Raw genomic sequence first — 23,619 nt, forward strand, 5'->3', positions numbered from 1 at the left:
CTGTTCTAGAACTTACAGAGATCTGCCTGCCTGTTCCTCCTGCTGGAATCACTGGGATTAAAGATGTGATCAACCATGCCCAGCCATTTGTTACTGTTTTTAAGTACTCTGTTGTATGACTACCCCCAGAGTGATACATATTTGGTGCTTCTAATTGGTCATATTACATAATATTTATACTTTTTTAATTAGCATAGTATTTACACAGGTTCTTTTGAACTGTATTACAGATTGATTTATCAAGATATAATTTGTATAATATACAATTCCCTGTTTTGTGTGGTTTATAGCCTATGTACAGAGCTACGTGCCTATCACCAACATCCCGAATGCTGAAATTACAGTGATGTGCCACCATACCCATTTTTATTCGGTGCTGGGAATTAAACCCAGAGTGTTGTGTATTCTAGGCAAACATTCTACCAACTGAGCTATACCTCTTGACCAGTTTTAGCATGTTTTTCTATCTCCTAGAGAAGCCCAGCTGAGGCTGCAGCTTAGTGTCAGAGTGCACGCCTACCATTGGCAAGGCCCTGGGTTTGAGCCTTTAGCACATATTTTCCATACCTTTACTTCCTCATCTTTTATTCTGAATTTTTTTTGTTTTCCTTTGTGAAATACATTAGCATGTTTTTGGTTCTGTTTGTTTTGTTTTTTATATTTATTTATTGATTTTATATATGTGAGTACACTGTCACTATCTTCAGACACCAGAAGAGGGCATCAGGTCCCATTACAGATGGTTGGGAGCCCACCATGTGGTCGCTGGGAATTGAACTCAGAACCTCTGGAAGAACAGTCAGTGTTCTTTCTTAACTACTGAGCCATCTTTCCAGCTCTTGCTTTTGTTTTCTCTATGTAACTCTGGCTGCTCTGAGACCAGGCTACCCTCAAACTTATAGAAATCTACCAGCTTCTCTGACTTCCAAGTAATAGGATAAAAGGCAAAAAAAAAAAAAAAAAAAAAAAATATATATATATATATATATATATATATATATATATATTGCCTAGAACCTCTATAAATTTTAATTCTGGGCATGGTGGTACATGCCTAATCTTAGGACTCTGGAAATGGATTGAGAGGACAGGAGTTAAAGAACTAGGGCTACATGATATCCTGCCTTGAAAGAGCAAAACAACAGCCAAAAGACCTGGTTTATTAAACTCAACTATATGCAAGCAGGAGGCAGGAAAGGAGATCCCAGGACCACCTGAGTGGGAATTCGAGGGCACTTACCTGCTGGTGATTAGGAAAATGTTCCATGGCCTTGAGCAGCAAATGGGTCACATCAGCGAGGAGCCGGACAGGCATGCCTAAAGCAAGGTCCTGTTTGGTTAAGTTAAACACACAGGCACTTGCAGCCAGCTGCACAGGCAAATTCATAGGGTGGTTTCTCATCCCAGTAACCACAAGCTGAAAAAACAAAATGACAATTAGTCCTCTTAATTCACCTCATAAACACAAACCCTCCTCATAGAGTAACTTCAAAAGCATGTTCATATGTAAAGAGTCTAGGACATCATCGTTCCTAATTCCCAGTCCCTTCCTTGACAGTGCTGCCAGTCAGATGCAATGAAACACACCCTCTCCTGACTAAAAAACTGCTGTCTCCTTTCCTTCTGAAGTCCTCCCCATTCTTCAGTTCAGCTGAAAACTTAGCTTTCTTTAAAATGTATTTTATACCTGGGCAGTGGTGAGGCCCATCTTTAATCCCAGCACTCAAAAAGCAGAGGTAGGCTGATCTCTGTGAGCTCAAGGCCAGACTGGTCTACAGACCGAGTTCCAGGACAGCCAGGGCTACACACAGGGAAAGCTTCTCCCTAAAGCAAACGAACCCCAATTTGTATTTGATTGTGTGGTATGTGTGTGTGTGTGCCCACAGAGGCCAGAAAAGGGCACTTGGAACTGAAGTCACAGGCAGTTAGTTGTGAGTCATTGGCAAGTGCTCTGAATTAACTACTGAGCCCTCTCTCCAGCCCTGGAAACATAGCTTTCAACCACATGAAGAAAACTCAACTAACTACACAAGAACTTCAGATTCTAACTACCCTTGCCCACCCATAAATGATCTTTGTAATCCTCTCTACAATTGATTTCTCCATAGATATACCGGACCATTTCCTTGTCTGTCTACTCAAGGAAATGATTACATAAGATACAGATATAGAAAAGATATATAGATCCCAGAGGCCCATGTAGCCTTATCAAATCTAAATTTCTTGTGTTCATAAATATATTATTATTTATGAATATTTGTGCTAGAGATCAAACATAAGTGTTCTATCACTAAGCTATACACTGGGTGCAACAAATGTGCTTTTCTAACCACTCAACCACCTCTTTCTTGAGACAGGATCTCACTGCATAGCCCTGACCAGCCTAGAACTCAATCTGTAGTCCAGACTAGCATCAAACTCAAAGAGATCTGTTTGCCTCTACCTCACAACTGCCAGGGTTAATGGCAAACACCCATACCCGACTTAAAATTTTTATTAAGACAAGAACCCCTTACTTTTTGATTTTTAGGATTAATTTACTTTCATGTGTATGGATATTTAGCCTACATGCATGGACATGCAGCACATGAATGTCTGTCGGACTACCTGGAACTAGAGCTAGGGATGGCTGTAAACCACCACGTGGGTGCTGGGAGTCAAACCTGGGAGTCTGCAAGCAACAAAAGCTCTTACCTGAGCCCTCTCCTCGGCCTCAAAGCTCTCCTTATGAGACCTAGGTTGTTCTCAAACTTGCTATTACTCACTTGGGGTCTAACTAGTCGTCCTTCTACCTCAGCCTCTGAATCCTGAAGTTAAGGCTCCCATGTTCAGCTGAATATACCTGTGTGTATGTGTGGTGCATGGTTGTAGGTGTGTGGGTGTGTGGGTGTGTGCTGTTATTGTTATTGAACTCAGGACCACACATATACAAAACAGGACTCTTAACAATGGGTTACATATCCAAATCTACATTAATGAAACTTTTTTTTTTTTTGAGACAAGGTCTCACTATGAAGCTCTGGCTGACCTAAAACTCACTATGCAAACTAGGATGACCCCAAATTTGCAAAGATCCATATACATAGTGTTACAGATTAAAACTATGGTGTCATGCATCCTAAACAAGACTCTACCAATTGAGCTACATTTATTTTGGGGATGTGTATAGTACATGTGTGAGTGGTGTATGTGCATATGTGTATGTAGATATAGAGACATGGATACTAGAGGAGTGCATTGGTTGCCCTGCTGTGTCACATTCCACCGTATGGACCTACCCTGGAGCCAGCAAGCCCTACTAATCTCCTGTCCTCCCCTGCCCCAGCACAGGAGTTACAGGCATTATGAAAGCCACTGGCTTTTTTTAATGTGGTGCTAGGCTCTAAACTGATCTTCATGCCCAGTAAATGTTCTTCCCCAATGAGCCGTCTCGCTAGCCATTGTCTGTCTTACAGAGTTCTAATACTGTATCTGTAAAGCTCTTCTGAGTGGGAAGCCATCCAAGGCTGGCACACAGAGCAGGACACTGAACCCATCCTATACTTCCATTTTCTTGTAATAAAACATCACAGGGGATATTAGTGGTCTGAAGTAATTACATAGCACTGGAAAGCATTACTTAACGAGACTACTATAAACTTCAGTAATGATATGCAATTAATTTCTTATTTATAATTAATAACTGGAACTGGGATCATTAATCTATTAAAAACAACAACAAAAAAAGAAAATTCAAATACTAAATACGTAAAATATTCTAGAAAAGTAATTTCAATTTTTTTCATTACCAGTTTCTTGTTCTTACCTTTAAAATGTCTGGCTTCGTTTTTTCCATCACATGAGTCAGGCTAAAAAGATGAAACAAAGCCTCCCGGACAAAGAACGCACGTTCGCTGTACCGCCTTAATGCTTCTGCAATTTGGGTTTCATTGGCCTCTCCAGACACCTGAGGACAAAGCCAAAAGATGAGTGTTGAGACTTCTTCTCACCCTTTACCTCTCCCCATCTTAACATCAGGTGTAAATGGCATTAAGCATAACCAAGTGGGAATGGTCCCTGTAACCCACCCACAGCCATCACCCTTCACAAAGAACCAGCAGAAGCCTGTAGGTAACATTTCTACACAGCACCTAGAATAAATCTCAAGACATTTAACACTGCATAAAGCCTTACAGTGCCTCTCAGGGTAAATTCTTTCCCTTAAATCACAGCACTACCGTCATTGCTAGTCTTTCCCTTGATCAGCAGAACATCTTCACATGCAATGTCCATTCTAAAACGTTCTCTATCTTTTTAAAAAAATTATTTATTATATTTAAGTACACCGTAGCTGTCTTCAGACACACCAGAAGAGAGCATCAGATCCCATTACAGATGGTTGTGCACATCTCCCTAATAAATAAATAAATGTAATAAAAGTCAAGACATTAAAAAGCACACAAAATAAAATACAATAAGCAGAACTAAAGTAAAACAATAATGTCTTCTCAGACTTTTCAGAAAGGTTCATTATAGAAACAAAATAAAATCAATTTGAAGGACTATGCCATGGAAGATTTCAAGAGCAGAAGCCTTAAAAAATGAGGAAAATCACAGTACAAGGAAATGAGAAGCAACAGAACAAGGAAGATAAAACCAAACAAGGAGAGTGTGATACATCTAGAAGCTAAGCAAAGCCTTACAAAGAGGAAAGCAACTGTGTCCAACACCACTAGGATGAAGTCTGAGAATCAACACCGGATTAAGCAGATTTCCAGGAATCCCAAGTTCAGAGCCACAGCCTGGTTGATAAAGCGAGCAGCAGGAGCAAGACCGCCAATGAACGTGAGAACTGCACTTGGGAAGTACAAGACTGAGGAAACCAATGGTGACAAAAACCACAGGAAGAATTCTGAAACCTGCTGTGGTGGGGTTGAAACCAAGGACAAACCAACACAAGACCTACTTCAAGAGAGGTCGGAGTGCAGTGGGAAGCACACAAGCTTTAGGTTCTAACAGTCTGGGGCATAGGGCAGGTACTAAGATCAGCGGGCTGTGACCCTTAAGAAAACCATTTCTGAGGCTGAAGAAATGGCTCTGCTGTTAAGAGTCCTGGCTGCTCCTCAAAAGAGGACTTCAGTTCAATCCCCAACACTCACATGACAGCTCACAACTGTATGGAATTCCAGTCCCAAGGGATCTGATACCCTCTTCGGGCACACAAATGGTACACATACATCCAAGCAAAACATTTGCATACACAAAACCAACTAAAACAAAGGGAACATCTTTTGGGACAGGTTATAGTGACACATGCCTTTAATCCCAGCACTCGAGGTCAGCCTCCTGCACAGGCAGAGCACCCGGAATGAAGCTCATTTGGTAGAGTGCTTACCTCTGTAGCCCTGGGTGGCCTGAAGCTTGCTATGTACACACAGAGATGTACCTTCATCTGCCTCCGTGAGTGCTTGGATTAAAAGCATTTACCATGCTGGGTCCCACTGGACTTTTAATTGGGATTATTACTCAAATGCAAGCCTTTCCACTATACAATTATTTCTATACCTTGTATCATAGTGTTTCAAATATTACACATTTACCCTACTGAAGACTTGTGGAAGTAAAACATAAAACAAACAAACAAAAAGACCAGTTAAACAAGATACAATTTTAAAATCTAACCTTCAAGTGTCCTTTGCCTGTAAGGAACTCAGAGTAGCCAGCATCTGTGGCCAGCAAACCTACAAACTGCATGCTAGGCCGCTGCTGTATAAAGGCTTCAACAGCTTTATCTGTCACATGCTTTCTCCCTGAAACATCCAGGGAGACAAGATTGGGCAAGATGTCCTTTTGCTCTAATAATCGAAGGGCTATGTCTGATGTGAACTGTTTATCATCTGAGATGTCAAGATGATTCAGATGTTTTAGTTCCCGAACAACATCCAAGATCTGGGTAGTAGTCATTTTTAAACATTTCAAATGATGCATGGTGAGAGACTTGAGTCTGTCTTTGCAGGCCAGCAGGGCAGTGATATCTGTGATTGAGGTGTTAGAAATATCCAGGCTCTCCAGTCTAGGCAAAGAAGCAACTTCAGCCAGATCTTCGTTGTAAAAGAGCACATTAGTGATGCTCAGAGCTCGAAGACCAGAAAGCCGGCTGAAGCACCGCTCATACGGATCCTCAAGGGACAGAGTTAATGAGTTTAATACTAAGCACTGAAGATTTTGCTGGATCCATTTGTTACTGCCAAGACCACTTATGATGTCTGTGATAGTGATGTCAGCATTCACACCGGTGGCATCAAGTTCTACTAGCTTGTGGTGGCAGAAGGCTTTCCGGAAAGCCACAGCGGAAATCTTTGCTTTGCGAATGCAAGCTCGCTTTAGGCGCATTTGGTTACCTCTGAAAATTCCCACCGTTCCATCGTTCAGGAGACCTGGGGAGAAATAAGCAGCATTTTAACTTCAAAAAAATCTACCCCACACTAGCACAATTCCATACAGCCATATTTTACTTGCTTGATACAGTTTGGTGAGATGAAGATATTATTGCCTCGACTAAGACCTGAAAGAAAACTTTCCAAGATTATGGAGCCAGTAACAGCAGACTCAGAATGGAACACACACTGCAGAGATTCACCAATGCCTGCTTCTCTTTACCCTATTAGATACACAGGCAGCTATACTTCCCAGCACTTCCTTACAGTTGGACAGGAACACATGCCAGTTAGAGCTAAGGGGCTGTAGGCTTAAGTGCCTGAGAGCCAATTGTGAGTCCCTATGCTCTCTTCTCCTTCTGTGACAAAGGAGATGTGGCATCATGAGGGATGCTCTCTATCAATCTGGATACAAAGAGACCATGAAAGAGAATCTTCAACAGGCTTTGCACAGTTTATGCATGAGTGAGGCTTAAACTTTACACTTATATATTGATACCAATATATTTCTAAGTTCAGCTCACAATAATTATTACTTATATAAACCTATTTAGACACACAATTATAGCTAGTAGATATAATAGCTAGAATTCATGACTGAACCACTAGCCACACACATTTAACCCCAGAACCCTGAAGGCAGAGGCAGGCAGATCTCTATGAGTTCAAGGCCAGCCTGACTACATACCCAGCTCCGGAACAGCCAGAGCTACATAGAGACCCTAAATAAAAACAAACAGCCAAATTGAAACAATTTTATTTTGGTTTAGTTTTTTTGTTTGGTTTGGTTTGATTTTGCTTTGTTTTATAGAAGGGTTTCCCTGTGTACCCCAGCTGTCCTGGAACTTGCTTTGTAGACCATGCTAGCCTCAAACCACACCTGGCTTTAGTTTTTTTATTTTAAATTTTGTATTTACTTATTTATGTGTGCTCATGGCATACTCTGGAGGTCAGAGGTCAACTCTGTGAAGTTAGTTCTTTCTTTCCACCACATGGATCCCTAGAATGAAACTCAGGTTTTAGGCTTGGCAGCAATCCTATTTATTCAGTAAGCTGTATTAGCAGCCTCTGCTGGCTTCTGTTTTTAAGTCACGGTCTCGCCTTGTATCTCTGATTAGCCTCAGACTTATAGGCAGTGACTGAAACCTTATTGAAATGGTTCTGTTCTAGGCATAAGTAGTACTCAATGTAACCCCAACACTAAAGAGACTGAGGCAAAAAGATCACTGTGAGTTCACTACATAGTTAAACCCTGTCTGTCTGGCTGTCTGCCTGCCTGTCTCTCTCTTACATACACACACACACATTTGAAAGTAGAATAAGGTTTTTTTTCCTTTCAAAAAAAGGGGAAAAAAACAAGCAAACAAAAAACGTTATAGATCTTCTGTGTAGGACAAATGCAAATAAAATGAATAATATAAATAAAAGGTCGCTCAGACATGACCTACTAACGACAGTGCTGCAAGTATATGACACTTTGGAGCCATGTTACAAAAAAATATTACACACCAAACAACACCTATTAAGAAAGAAATAACAGCTATACCTATAAAATGTCCTCTAAGACCAGACTGTGGTGTGTAAGCATTTGGGTCAAGATAAATACTATGAAATTTTTTGTTTTTGTTTTTCTAATAATATTTATTTTGTTAGTTATTATATGTAAGTACACCATAGCTATCTTCAGACACACTAGAAAAGGGCATCAGATCCCATTACAGATGGTTATGAGCCACCATGTGGTTGCTGGGATCTGAACTCAGGACCTCTGGGAGTTGCAATAACACAGCCCTTTCTTCACAACGCACCTTGCAACCTGTTGGCACCTGAGACTCTACACTCACCTGCACTCAGCTGCATATATACCTGCTGTACCAATGCAAACAAGTGACTCATTTTAGCAAGCCCCTGGCAACACCCTGTTTCTAAGCAAACATATTCTATGTCAAACAGTATCTGGGTCAATCCTTAACAGGTTGAAGGTACATGAGCATCAGGGCAAATTGTGTTCTCTGAGAGTTCTTTTTTGTTTTCTTGAGACAGAGTTTTTTCAGTACAACCACTCTGGATGTCCAGAAACGTACACTGTAGACCAGGCTAATCTCACACTCACAGAGATCCACCTGCCTCTGCCTCCCAAGTGCTGAACTCAAAGCTGCCAGGCACTCTTACAGCTCTTTTAGAAAGAATAACCTACTTACTATCTTACGATTGTGAATAACTGGGCATACATTTGATTATAAACTTTTGCATCAAACCTGTCATTCAAAACAACCATCCTCACTAACTTCACCTATAACCAGCTCCTCCTTCCACCAAACTCCATAAAGTCAAGTCCCAAATAGAATCTGAGGCCCTTTGTACTCTTCCAGTCAGGTCCCCTGCCTCTCTTGGTAGTGTAACCAAAACCTAAACTTTTGTTTTATTCTAGATGGATCTTACACTTTACTCTTTGTGTATGTATCTTTTCCAAGTTATGTGAACAAGGTACTACAAACTGGCCAGAATAATTATGCTAGGGCTAGAGAGATGCAGAAGACCTAGATTCAATACCCAGTACCCACACAGTAGCTCACAACCATCTATAACTGCAGTTCTAGGGAAGCTAACATCCTCTTCTGGCCTCTGCAGGCACCAGACATGCATATGATGAGCAGCAACAGAAAAACTGACACACATCTTAAATGCCAGCACTTAAGAGGCAGAGTTCAGTGGATCTCTGAGTTCAAGGCCAGTCTGGTCCACGGTGAGTTCCAGGACAGCCAGGACTACACAGAAAAACCATGTCTCCAAAAACAAAACAAAACAAAACCAAAAACAACAGCAGAAGTAGCAACAGAAAAGAAACTAATATAATCCCTAACTAATTAAAAAAAAATTTAAAGATTTATTTATTGGTTAGGTATACAGTGTTCTGCCTGAAAGCCAGAAGAGGGCACTAGATTTCATCATAGATGGTTGTGAGCCACCATGTGGTTGCTGGGAATTAACTCAGGACCTTTGGAAGACCAGTCAGTGCTCTTAACTGCTGAGCCATCTCTCCAGCCCCTGAGTTTTTTTTCAAGCTAGGTTTTCATGTACTATAGACTGAATTCAAGTTCACTCCATTGCTAAGGATGGCTCTGAACTCTTGATTCCCTTGCCCCATCCTCCCAAGTGTTTGTATTCCAAGTATGTGCCAATCACCTAGCTTTAATTTATTTTTTGGGAGTGTGTACATATGCATGCCACAGTGTACATGTAGAGGTCAAACTACAACTTGTGAATTCAAGGTTTTCCTTTTACCATGTGGATCTGTGGAACTCAACTATCTCATCAGCCTCAACGGCAGGCTCCTCTACCCCTGAGGTGTCTCACAGGTCCATCACACCTGGCTTTAAAAGTTTTTTTTTAATATATTGAACATGCTGAGCATGATCACTAAGGGATATTGGTATTACTTTAATTGTTATACAGCCTTGTAAGTAACCTGTTTTTAACATATATACTACTTATTGATAGCCACCACAATTCCTGTGTCAGAAGTGACTTAAGTAATTCAGTGAAAACAGAGGATTGTAGAAGTTTTCTTTTCTAAATTAAATAACTCGATTACCCTCCATTTTCCCAGTTCTTTGGGATGCAATATCTGCATGCAAACCTAACACTATTTTTTTTTCCTTCCTTACATATAATATGGATGGGGTGGGAGGGTTCATACAGAGGCCAGAGGAGGTTCTCAAGTATCTTCCTCTACTGTTCTTTCTTATCTTCGAGACAGGGTCTCTTACTGAACCTGGAGCTTGTTTTTTTTTTTTTTTTTTTTAAGTCAGGGTGGCAACAGTGACACATTTGACACACCTAACTCCTCACATGACACTGAGGATCCTAAGTCCTTATGCATATGTTGCAAGTCCTTTACCTACTGAGCCATCTTTCCAGCATCCCAACAGTAATTTTCATATATATATATATATATATATATATATATATATATATATATATATAAAAGCAGGGACATCAAGTGTAGGTATAAGAAGGCTATATGGAACAGTGGGGAAGGCATATGTTTATAGAAACAGATAAGCAAATAACTTGGAATCTACCACCTACTAGCACTGTAATCGTGAGCTCCCACATTGATACATAAACAGGGATAATTATCATAACTCCTAATGTCTTGTTGTTCTGTTGTTGCTAAAAAACACCATGACCAAGATAACTTATAAAATAAAGCATTTAATTGGGGCTTGCTAGTGTCACATGGAGTTTATGACCACCATGGTGGGAACATGGCAGCAGGCAGGCAGGCAGGCAGGCACAGCACTGGAACAGTAGCTGAAGAGCTGACATCTGACTGCAATCTCCAGGCAGAAAGAGCTAGAGCTAGCTATGATGGCATAAGTTTTTGGAACCTCAAAGCGCACCCAAAGTGACTCGCCCCCTAATCTTTCCCAGGTACTTTCCTTAACTGGGGACCAAGCACACATGAGCCTACAGGACCACTGTCATTCACACCACCACACCTAACTGCTCATTCTGTCTCCTAACTGTGAGCAAACTACATTCCTTTGTCAGAGTTTTTAATCCTAAAGAAAGACAGGTATTTTACTACAGTTTAATTTTAAATTTTACAGTTAATTTTAAAATAGAAATAACAAAAATCTCAATTACAGAACTATAATTTCACAGATAATACCTTTCCAATGTATTTTCATGATGTAGCTTAGTTGGTAAAGTACCTGCCTAACATAAACAAAGCTGGGTTCAATTCCCAACACTGCACAAAACAAGATGACCCGTAACACCAGCAACCTAGAATTTTGTATATAGAACAGGCTCAGGAGTTCAAGGCCATCTTCACTGATTTTAAACCAGTGTTTTCATAATAGTATGATTCTACCACTGTCAAGATAAGATGTATGCATTTATATACATGTTGCCTTCTAAACAGAAGTGCTGTAGTTAAGAGACGTTCCTTGTCACCTAAGAATCACTTGGTAGTTAAAAGTATTTGCTGTTATTATAGAGGGCCAGGTTTCAGATCTCAGTATCCACATAATAGTTTACAACCATCCCTAACTCCAGTTCAAAGGGACCTGGCACCTTTGGATCTCCATGGGCACCAAGGGCACACAAGGTGCAAAACACTCATCCATATAATATAAATAAATCTAAATGTGTGTGTTAAAGAATTGTTTCTCAAATCAAAAAAGAAAAAGTTTTGCCTAAACTGGAAAGAAAATTTAGTCATTAAAGTCTGAAGCAAAACATGTAAAAATACCTGAATTCCTTTTCCTTGAACCTGATTCTTCTGACTTTTTCTACTACTTCTAAGAAAATAATTAAATAAGCCCCGGGGGTACTTTAAATCCCAGTGCTAACTAACAGCACACAATTTATCTCTTCCACCTTTTATCACTTACCATGAAATGCTATGGTCTGAAGAAGTCGATCAGCCACCTCCTGTGGAAATACTCCAGGTTCCTGCAGACACAGGGTTCCATCTTGTCTTGCTGAGCAGAACTTCTCAAGGTTAGTGGTCAGGAAACTCAAGCAGATGTCAAGTAAGGAATAGGGAGATGCTTCCTCCTTAGAATGCAGGAAGAAACATAAAAGGAACACACACACAAAAATGAACAGATTAGTTTCCAGAAAATGGGAGACTAAACACAAGCCACTCGTTTACTCATTCATTAACTATCTGCTGCCTAGAGACAGACAGTGAACACTGTGATCGCAGACATCCACTCTGGAGGATTAAGTTAAAGTTGGGCTTCACTAGGTACAGCCAAAAAAACAAAATTCTTAAACTATTTTTACACCTGAATCCTTCTCTGCTGGCTGGTCTTAGAGCAACCCGACACACAAACTAGAGTTAGCTGAAAGCACAGAACCTTAATTGAGAAAGTACCTGTGTAAGAAGCTGTAAGGCATTTTCTTAATTAGTGACTGATGAGCGGGGCCCAGCCCATTGTGGGTAGTACTATTCCTGGGCTGCTGTTCTGTAAGGAACAAGTCTAAGCAATCCATAGGGCGCCCACTAGAGAGCAGTACTCCTCTACATCAGCTCCTGCCTCCAGGTTCCTGCCCAGTTTGGGTTCCTGTCCTGACTTCCTTCAATGATGAACAGCAAACTGGAAGTGTAAGCCAAATATACCCTTTCCTTTCCAACTTGCTTTATGGTCATGGTGTTTCGTTGCAGCAATAGAAACCATAGCTTACACACCTTCCAAAATGTAATCTTACTTTACCTTTCAATTTAATTTCCTACAAAATTCACTAAAATCTGATGTGATTAAGTTATATATAAAATAACTTGAGTCACGCAGTGGCTCATGCCTGCAAATCCAGCACCTGAGAAGCAGAAGCAAAGGAGATCATGGGGTTCTACAGTAAGCCGCTGTTTCCAAAAAACAAAACTGAACAAAATGGAGCCAATGTGATGTGCATGCTTGAAATCCCATCAAGAGAGAAAAGGGCAAGAATAATCAGGAATTCAAGGTCATCTTCAGCTACTTAGTCTGAAGCCAGCCTGGACTACATGATATTCTGTTTCAAACAAACAAAAACCAAAAAAGGGAATTTAGTACCTGTATTATATTTCATTAAAAACAAAAGTACATTTGTTTTTATGGGGTTTTTGTTTATTTTTTTACTTGAGGCAGTCTCATGTATCTTAGACTGACTTTGAACTCCTGATCTTCCTACCACTACAGGTGAGTGCTATCATTCTAGATTAAAAATAATAATTAAAAAGTTTAACCAAGGACATCAATGGGAAGAGACGCCCTTAGTCCTGCCAAGGCTCAATGCCTCAGTGTAGGGGAATGTCAGAGTGGGGAGGCGGGAGGAGGTGGGTGGGTAGGGGAGCACCCTCATAGAAGCAGGGGAGGGGGGCTGGGATAGGAGGTGTATGGAGGGGAAACTGGGAAAGGGAATAACATTTAATATGTTATAAATACATCAAAAATAAATAAATAAAACATACCCAATTTAAAAAGTCCAAAGAAAAAGGAAAATGTTTAGAATGCAGTGAGAAATTATACCAGCTTAAGAAAATTGCAAAGATGAGTTCTCCTCTAGTGTCTACTATGGCTTTAATAGCTATGAGTACTGGGCTGCCTCTACTGCACCTTTCAAGATATCTTGTCATTCTGGTCATTTGTTGATTCATATACACCGGACTATAATGTTGAGACCTGGGGGCAGACAACAGGGAAGGGTATAGTTTGGTGACAGGTAGAATTTTCTAAGCTTTTTGAGACTTCTCCATGCTGATGTCAAGTGACTGTACCTACTTGCAATGCAGTAGGGTTTTTTTTTTTTAATCTTAGTTATTTGATTGTGCTAAGATGAAATGTCAATGTAATTTTAATTTGCATTCTGGAATAGCTAAGGATAATGAACACTTTTGAAATTAAAAGAAATACAAATTAAAAAGTACTGATCAGAAGTCATAAGTTTGTCTTAAAATGTTTGCCGTACATATCATTTACCATTTAAGATGGCTAATGTTAATTCTCCACTTGAAAAGATCTAAAATCATCTGAGAAGCAGAACTTTAGGTCCAGCAGGGATAATGTTAAAGGATGGGAAGACTTGTCCATTGTGGGCGGCACCATTCCTTATGTAGAGAATCCTGGCCTGTTTCAGAGTAAAGGAACTGGACTGAACACTAGCCTGCACACATTAATTCTGTCTCTGCTCCTTGACTTTGGATGCAACCTTGGACTCCTGCTGCTGTGGTTTCCCTGAAATGATGACTGACCAGAACTGGAACTCTGAAGTAAAATAAACCTTTCCTCCCCTAAATTGCTTTTTTCACATTTTATCGCAGTGACAGGGAATTTTATCACAGCGACAGGGAAGGAAACATTTATTAAAGTTATTCTAATCTGAAAAAAAAACAGAATAAATACTTTAGTAACAGAAATAAACTCTTAAAATGTTCCCAATAATATTAAAATGTAAGTACAGTTATCCATCTATTAGGTACTTTCTGTTTAATTGTGTCATTTTATAATTAACAATTATTTCCTTTATTCCTCACCCTCACTTAAAAAAAAAACTCTTTACAGTATTTATTCTGTATGTACATAAGTATATTATGTATTCCCTTGTGTGTATGACATGGTGTGTAGGTAGAAGTCAGAAGACAATTTGCTAGAAACATCAGGTATTAAAAGTATTAGAACTGTTCTAGTTCCTCAGTGGCAGACCTGGTGACTTCAGAATCTTTAGGTAATGAGGTCTATGCTTTTGTCAAGTGCAAGAAGTACCCTTTAGGGATGATGCTTAACACTGTCTTAAAAGGAGCAAAGTACATTCAGATCCTTTGGTTTACTTGTTACAAGACCCGGAAGAAGTAAAAGGTAAAATAAAACATATCTTACAAATGAGGAAGCAACTTCTCCACAGGTACTGGGGTTGACTAGGTACTTCTTGCACTTCTTACTGTTAGTACACAAATCCAGATTTCAGTACATCAAAGAAGGTAAATCAATTGTCCGGAGCTTCAAACAACTACCCGTCCGGCTTCCCAAGAGTGGAGAGAAAGGCGTGCATCCATGTTTGCCAAGCTGCCCTTCTCCACTCCAGCATAGCCTTTCCCAAAACAGTTAAGGCAACCAAGACAGCTGCCCAAGACAAACCTGAGGTAGACACTCTCTCACTGAAATTCTTTCTGGGTGATTTTAGATTGTGTCAAACTGACAACTAAATTTTCACCAGAAGTGCTGGTCCTCTAGAGTTTCTGACTTTATGTAGTGGTCTCAGCTCTAATTCTTCTGAATAAGTTCAAGATGTCTTCTCCTACTTGAAAAGTCCCTAAGGTTAACAAGTCTAACAAAAGATAACAGTAGTACTACTAATGCCCCTTTCCTGTACACCTCAAAGACTTTGTTGTGTAGTTTTGTTTTTAAGAAGTACTTTTATACGCTGGGCATGATGACTCATGCCTTTAATCCTAGCACACAGGAAGCAGAGGCAGACAGTTGAGTTCAAGGCCAGCCTGGTCTAGAGAGCAAGTTCCAGTACAGCCAAAGCTACAAAGAGAAGCCCTGTCTCAAAACGCACACCCCATGTTTATTTAATTACTGTGTATGGTGCATATGCCAAAGTGCACAGAGTCAGACCTTCTGTCTTATTCACTGCCCTATTGCAGTAAAGAGATACCATGACCAAAGCAACTCCTATAAAAGAAAGCATTAAATTGAAGACTTGCTTACATTTTCAGAAGTTAGTCTATTATCATCATGACGGTGAACATGGGGGCATGAAGGACAACTTTATTATAGAAAGTAATTATTTATTATTTTATTTAGAGACTGGATCTCACTATATTAAGGTGCCTGCTACACAATCTGATAATCTGAGTTTGATCCATGGAAACCATGTGGTAGGAGAGAGCCAACTCCTGCCTCGTTGCACTCTGACCTCCATATTCCCGATAGGATGAGGTACTCCTCATTCTAACTAAAATATTTATTTATTTATTATATGTAAGTACACTGAAGCTGTCTTCAGACACACCAGAGAGGGCATCAGATCCCATTACAGATGGTTGTGAGCCACCATGTGGTTGCTGGGATTTGAACTCAGGGTTTCTGGAAGAGCAGTCAGTGCTCTTAACCACTGAGCCATCTCTCCAGCCCTCCTCATTCTAACTAAATAAATAGATGTAAAAAAAAAAGTTCGTTTTTTAACTTTTAATTTTTTGAAATTTTTCCTTTATTATATTTGTCTTTATGTATGTGTTTTTTCTGTATATGTGACATGTATGCTTCAAGCCCAGAGATCAGAAGAAAGCACTGGATCCCTTAGAATGAATTACAGGTTAAGATATGAGCCTCCATGCAGGTACTAGGAACTGAACCTGATTCCTTCACAGGAGTAGCTAGTACTTAACTGTTAAGCCATGCCTCTAGTCTTAAGATTTCATTAAGATTTCATTTATTTGTTTATTTATTGAGAGAATGTGTGTGTGTGTGTGTGTGTGTGTGTGTGTGTGTGTGTGTGTGTGTGAATGAAGCTGGAGTTACCGGGGTTGTGAGCCATCTGGCATGGATGCTAGAAACCAAACTGTTGACCTCTGCAAGAGCAGTAAATACCCTTAACCTTTGAACCTTCTTTCTAGCACATGTACAAAGGTGCTCTCGCCTCATTTTTTTTTATTTTAAAGATTTATTTTATTTTTATTAACATGTACATGTTTGTATGAATGTGTCACGTGTTCATGAATACCCAAGAAGTCTGAAAACTGAGCTAAAATCACAGGTGCAATTCAGCATCCTGAAGTTGAGTGCTGGAAGTGGAACTAGGGTCCTCTAGACTCCCATCTCCTCTGAGCCATCTCTTCAACCCACACCTCATTTACTAAAAAAGAAAAATGGTCTGGAACACTCTATGCAGTTCAAGTTGCCCTCACTTTCAACCTTCCTGCCTCAGTTTCTGAGTACTTAGGTATGTATCATTACATCTGGCTATGAAATGCATTTTTTAAAAAAGATTTATTTATTTTATGTGAGTACACTATAATTGTTTTCAAACAGACCAGAAGAAGGCAGCTGACCCCATTACAGGTGGTTGTGAGCCACCATATGATTGCTGGGAATTGAACTCAGGACCTTTGGAAGAGCAATCAGTGCTCTTAACCGCTGAGCCCTCTCTCCAGCCCATGTGAAATGCATTTTTATTAACATCTTTTTGAGGACCTGGGTAATATCTTGGACTTCAGACTCCAGATGTCTGAATTAAAATTCCATTTACAAAACTATGTAAATTTATTAGGCAATAAATGTATTAGAACTTCATCTTCCTGTTCTTCAGTCCATAATCTAAAGAAATGCAGAAAATAACAACACCTACCTCATGAGATTGTTGTTAGAATAACTACACTCTAAATGCAGAACTTTTGAAGTAGTTGCCAGCATGCTAACCGCTGAGTCAATGTTAATGCTTATTATAGAATGTAAGTTCCACCAGAAAAAAATGTTCTGTTCACTGATATAGTCATAAGCCTAAAATAACACCTTCTGTATCATAGCCACAATGTGTATTAAGCAATCCAGTTTTCCAGCACAAATTTACTGCCAGGTGTACTTCTCTTCTTGCAAAAAGAGATGATGTACCAAGAAGGAACTATTAAGTCACAAGGTTGGAGCTGAAATGAAAGAATAGACCTGAAGGGCAGACAAGCATCACCTCAGCATACACAGACCCACTTTGACTCACAAGAAAGCATCTTGGGTTACAGATGTTTGCTTCTCTTGCACAGTGTCACTGAGCTAGAGCCCTACCCTACCTACTATTATTATTATCTACCACTGAATCCACCAACTCAGACTTCTAGAAACAAGCACCTGAGACCAGATATAATCAACACCTCCACTCTACCTCTTCCTGACATCTCACAAACGAGGAACGTCAATAAAGTTGTCAAGGACACCGATGGTATCATCCTCCAGAATACAGGTATTAGGGGCTGGAGAGATGGCACTAGTTATTCTTCCAAAGGACCCAGGTTCAATTCCCAGCAGCCACATGGCAGCCACATGGCAGCTCACCATAACTCCAGTTCCAGGGAATCCAACACCATCACATGACATGCATTCAGGAGAAACACCAGTGCACATTAAAAAAAAATGCAGATATTATGAACTACTAGACAAAAGAGATTGTTTGTGTTTCTGTGCTGGGGCTCAAACCCATGTCTTTTGCCTGCTTGTTTGCTTGAGATAAATCTCACTGTGTACCCCAGGCAGACTTGAACTCAGAGAGATCCCCTGCCTCTCCTCTCGAGTGCTGGAATTAAAGGCATGCACCACAATACCTGGCCTACCTAAATGCAGGGTCTTGATTTGTTTGTGATACTCCAATGCTCTACTGCTAAACAACATTCTCAGCTGCTTTAAAAGAAACAGTTGATAACTATTCAGAAACTCCTAGATGCAAAGTTAAAAAGCAGGTAAAGCAAGTTTTCTGCATGTATCACTTCAATAGCCAATATGGCAAGTTGTGTGCTAAAGGGCAAGGAGGTAAAGTTCTATTTTAAAAAGACCAAAGTCTGAAATGGAAAATAAATCTCTGGCCTCCTCCTTAGCTCATGTAAGTTTAGATCAGTAATCACTGAGCATTTGTGGGTCGTATGGATTGGTAACAGAGATGCCTCAGCATTGTTTTCTCTTAGCTACAGGCTTGAGTTTTGAACATAGTTCACAGATACAGGTTTAATGATCTAATTCGAAGTTCTGGGCTTAGAGTCTCCTGGCTCTGCTACTTGCTAGCTCTGTGGTCCAAGGAGAGCCAATCTTGGTTTCCTTATCTGAAAAGGTGAAGCTAGCCTATCTTGACTATCTCATAAAATAGTAAGGAATTGGTAGAATATGGGTGAAAACCAGTTCTAAAATACTAAAGTAAATTAAATGTGATGGCACACACCTTTAATCCCAACACTGGACAGACAGAAGGAATGCACATTTAAGGCCACCCTGGGCAACATTTCAGGTTCGAAGCCAGCTAAAGCTGTGTAATGAGAGTGGCTCTCAAGGGAAAAAAAAAAAAAAAAAATCAAAGGCTGTCTACATAGCAGTATGGTAGAGCACATTCCTAGTATAAAAAAAGGCTCTGGATCCAATTCCTAGCACTGCAATAAAATTAAATGCTACAAATGCTACATTACTTGAGCTGAGGGTAGAGCTCAGTGGTTAAAAAGAGAAAAAAAAAAAAAAAAAAAAAGCATGTGTGTAGCACTCCTAAGGACCTGGGTTTGATCCTCAACATTGCAAAGTCTAAGCATGCAACAGAGACCCGGACATCATTAGCAAACGTGAGCACCGGTGAGATAAGGGTCTGTCCTATGAAAGTTGACTAATGCATTCTCCAAAGCCATGAAGTCAAGTTTACACAAAAGTTAAGCTTTTACAGTACTTACCTTTAATGTCCTAAAATTTAGTACTCTTTAAGAAATAGAGAGCCAGTTCTGTAATCTCAGCATTTGGGAGGTAAAGACAGAGTGATCAGAAGTTTAAGGCCAGCATGGGCTACATAAGAGCCTAAGTCATTAAACCAATAATAATTCCTAAGTGGAAGCACAGAGACATGATTGTCCAAAGACTATGGCAATGACTGACACTGAAACACTAATACTATCAGAACTGGTTTTAAATGTCCTTAGGAAAGGAGACTACAAGCTGGGCTCGGTGGCTCGTCTGCAGCCCTCACGCTGGCCAGGCTGAGTCATTTGAGTGCAGGAGTGCATTGTAGCCGGGCAACATAAAATGAACATGTCTTTAAAGAAGAGAAGCAGGCCGCCACAGCTGAGAGCATTGGAGCTCACACTCACTATCTGTCTCCACAACTGCAAAGGATCCAGAGGCACCTCCCAGCCCTACAGGAACCTGCAGGTGTGTGTGTGTGTGTGTGTGTGTGTGTGTGTGTGTACATAAATACATGTAAATAAAAATACATGTTAAAAACTAAAGGAGGGGCAATAAGCAGAATCTAAAGTGAATAAGTAAAAATTAAATTAATTTTTAAAAATTAAAACTAAAGAGAGGAGGTATGAAGGTAAACAGCGAAGGACTGTGTTGTTTTGGGGGCAGGTATGCACCATCACACCTGGTTTATTACATGCTAAGGAATCTAACTCAAAATTTCCTACATGTTGAGTTAGGCAAGCACCCTACCAACTAACCCACATCAGTCTGCCATTATTGTTGCATATGTCTGCATGGTTTATGGAGGGGAAGGAGGAATATGCCATATTGTATGTGCAGAAGCCATAGGACAACTTTGGAGTCAGTCTGCCCTTTCACCTTTACATGGGTTCCTGGGATCAAACACAGTGCCTTGACGAGCTAAGTCATCTTAGCAGACAGTGCTGTTGTTAGAAAACACTCTTACTAAGTAGCCCTGGCCTGCCTGGAACTCACACTGTGAGTACAGGAACTGGAGAGGTTCAGTGAGTGGATCAGGCTCAGTGGCAAGCACCCTTACTTAATGAATCCTCTCACCATCCCTCTTCCTGGAAATCTTTTTTTCTCATATTCAACAAAACTCCATTTTTTTAAAATTCTACCTAAAAAGTCCTTCACCTTATTTTTTATGGATTTATTATATTATATATATATATAGCTGTCTTCAGACACACCAGAAGAAGGCATCAGATCTCATTACAGATGGGTGGGTAATCTTCCCACATGTGTTTCCTCAGCAGCAGGATAGCAGGTGCTAGCCATGGTGTCCAGCTTTCAGATGGGTGCTGGAGCTCCACTCAAGTCCTCAGGCTCACATGCTAAGCACTTACCAAATGAGCCATCTCCCCGGCAACCTTCTGGTTTTGTTGTTGTTGTTTTATTTTTTACTTTAGATTTATTCATTTCATACATAAGTTTTTTTTTCCTCATGAATGTATGTGCCCCACAAGCATTCCTGCTGCTTTCAGAAGACAGAAGAGGCTGGCCATAGGATCCCCTAGAGCTGGAATTATAGATGGTTGTTCACAACCATGTGGGTGCTGGGAATCAAACCCTGTTGCTCTCTGTAAGAGCAACAAGTGCTCTTAGCCAATGAGCCATCTCTCCAGGCCAAGTTTTGTTTTTGTAAGATAATGTCTCCTCCTTGGCACCATCATGCTGTCCTTCTGCAACTCCCTGTGTAATTGATCTTGAACTCCTGATCCCAGCCTCCTAAATCCTGTGATTGCAGGTCTCGCTATGTCTAGCTTTGCCCTGTCTTATAACAAGGAATTTACATTGCATGGGACAAGGTCTTTATCTAACTGTATTTCATAATTTGAAATACATTCTTAGGAAAACCTTAGGAATATATTACTTATTCAGAAGGTGCCAAAGATGTGTCCTTGAGACTCAATAACCTTAAAAACATTGTTAGTTGGGCATGGCAACACATGCCTCTAATCCTAGCACATGGGAAACAAGCAAGTGGAACTCTGAGTCTATGTGCCAGTCTGTCTATATTCTGAGTTCTAAGCCAGCCAAGGCTACATAAGAAGTCTTGCCCCCACCCCCCCCACCCCCCAAAAATAAGAAGATAGAAAGAAAGAAGAAAAGAAGGAGAAAGAAAGGAAGGGGGGAGGGAGGAAGGAAGGAAAGGAAGGAAAGGAAGGAAGGAAGGAAGGAAGGAAGGAAGGAAGGAAGGAAGGAAGGAAGGAAGGAAGGAAGGAAGGTAGGTAGGTAAGAGAGATGGCTCAACAGTTAGGTCCTGAGTTCAATTCCCAGCAACCACATGGTGGCTCACAACCACCTGTAATGAGATCCGATGCCCTCTTCTGGTGTCTGAAGACAGCTACAGTGTTCTCATAAATAAAATAAATTAAAAAAAAAAAAAAAAAAATAGAAAAAGTAAGTTTACTGAGTCCCAGCGATAGCAGAGTGGTTAAGAGTACTGGCTGCTTTTCTAAAGACCTGAGTTTGATTCCTAGCATCTACCCTGAGCAGTTTACAACCACCTGTAACCGTAGCTCCAGGGGATCTTCAGACCTCCTCAGGCACCTATCCACACCCTGCTACTCTATTCCAAATAAATAAAAGCTAAATTCTTACATGACTTAAAAGAACCCTGTTAAGCTGGGTGGTGGTGGAGTACATCCTTCATCTGAGTGCTTGGGAGTCAGAGGCAGGTACATCTGTTCCAGGACAGCCAAGGCTAAGAAAACACTGTTAAAGTTACCCTTAGCTTCTTTATACCTAAGTGTGATTTGTCTGTACATTTTACAGGATGACTAATATTTCATATATTTTACACTCAGCTATTATATTTATTATATAATAGAGATGTTATCAGCAATCCATGAGACAGGAATATGGCTCAGAGGTAGAAAACCTGCCTTGGAACAAAGTTGAGTTTAATATTCAATGTTACAAAACTTTTTATTTTTATTTTGAGACAGGGTCTCACTGTGTAGCTCTGGCTGGCCTAGAACTCAATATGTTGATCAGACTTGTCTAAAATTCACAGAAATTCCTAACTGCCTCTGCCTCCAAGAGTGCTAACATTAAAAGTTTGCATCAAAAAAAAATCTTTAAAAGCAAACAAAAATGTAATAAAGTTAGAAAACAATAATACTCTAATTCATGACTCTTGAAGAACTCTAATGAATCTAGGATTTCAGTGAATGTCTCATTAGTTGTTTTGCAGTCCTGGGGAATCTAACACCAGGCTTTACACACTCTGACCAAGTGCTCTAAGAATGAGCAATACTCCAAACCTTGATTTTTTTTTTTTTTTTTTTTTTTGACACATGGCTTATGTAGTCCAGGTTGACCTGAGTCTACCATTTCTAGTCCTGCCTGGAGGATGTAGCAAGAGCCCACCTCAAAAGGGAAGCAAACAATAAGCTTTTCAAGATAGCAACAGGACTCAAGGTCTCCTCAATCTGATCATAGGTGTGTTTCTTTCATCTAGCACACCCTCAATGTCATCAAACTCAGTCTCTGGGACACATGTCACCTAGCCTACATGCTACCTTTAGTGGCTTGTTACTTTGTTTTGCTTTTTGAGAAAGGGTGTCCTATAGCACAGGCTTAACCTCAAGAACGGCTAAGAATGACTCTGAAGTCCTGACCCTCCACTCTCATCTGAGACTAAGGCAAGCACCAAGCCCAGCTCCTCCTCTTATTAGTCTCTCTTGTCCCTTCCCACAAATCCCCTTCCTCCTCCCCCAATTAGCCCCTCTTCTATTTTCAGATCAGGAAGAACAGGACCCATGAGCTTCCCCCTTCTCCACAACAGAGTACTGATTAGCTTAATCGGTTCTTTTTTACATTCATACACTCATTCATTCATTCATTCATTCATTTATTATGCATAAATACACTGTAGCTTTCTTCAGACACACCAGAAGAGGACATCAGATCATATTACAGATGGTTGTGAGCCACCATGTGGTTGCTGGGAATTGAACTCAGGATCTGTGGAAGAGCAGTCAGTGCTCTAACCACTGAGCCATCTCTCCAGCCCTTGAACAGATATTGTAACTCAAGTACTCAGATCTAGCATGAGCTTAGGGAACCAGCAGCTGTGTCCGAATCCTCTCACATTTCTGCCCTTTACGTTCAGTATTCCTGACTTTTCTCATCAGTGCCACACTACATGACAAAAACAACTAAAGGGAAGGATTTATTCTGGCTCACAGTTCATCTATCCCTCCACGGTGAGAATAGCATGAAAGTGAGGCAGTTGGTTACACCCCACCAATCCA

General features: G+C 40.3%; 1 protein-coding gene across 1 annotated transcript in view; it reads right to left on the reverse strand.

The window, feature by feature from the left end:
* Positions 1–23,619, reverse strand: part of ZYG11B (zyg-11 family member B, cell cycle regulator) — a 46,130-nt gene that overhangs the window by 16,978 nt on the left and 5,533 nt on the right. The window contains exons 2-5 of the mRNA XM_080921737.1: positions 11,822–11,987; positions 5,662–6,416; positions 3,806–3,946; positions 1,241–1,417 (exon numbers count right to left, since the gene is read on the reverse strand). Coding sequence (XP_080777863.1) covers positions 1,241–1,417; positions 3,806–3,946; positions 5,662–6,416; positions 11,822–11,987 — 1,239 coding nt within the window. The remainder of the gene's footprint in view (positions 1–1,240; positions 1,418–3,805; positions 3,947–5,661; positions 6,417–11,821; positions 11,988–23,619) is intronic.

The sequence above is a fragment of the Micromys minutus genome (genome assembly GCF_963924665.1).
Source record: "Micromys minutus genome assembly, chromosome: 9".
Lineage (NCBI taxonomy): Eukaryota > Metazoa > Chordata > Mammalia > Rodentia > Muridae > Micromys > Micromys minutus.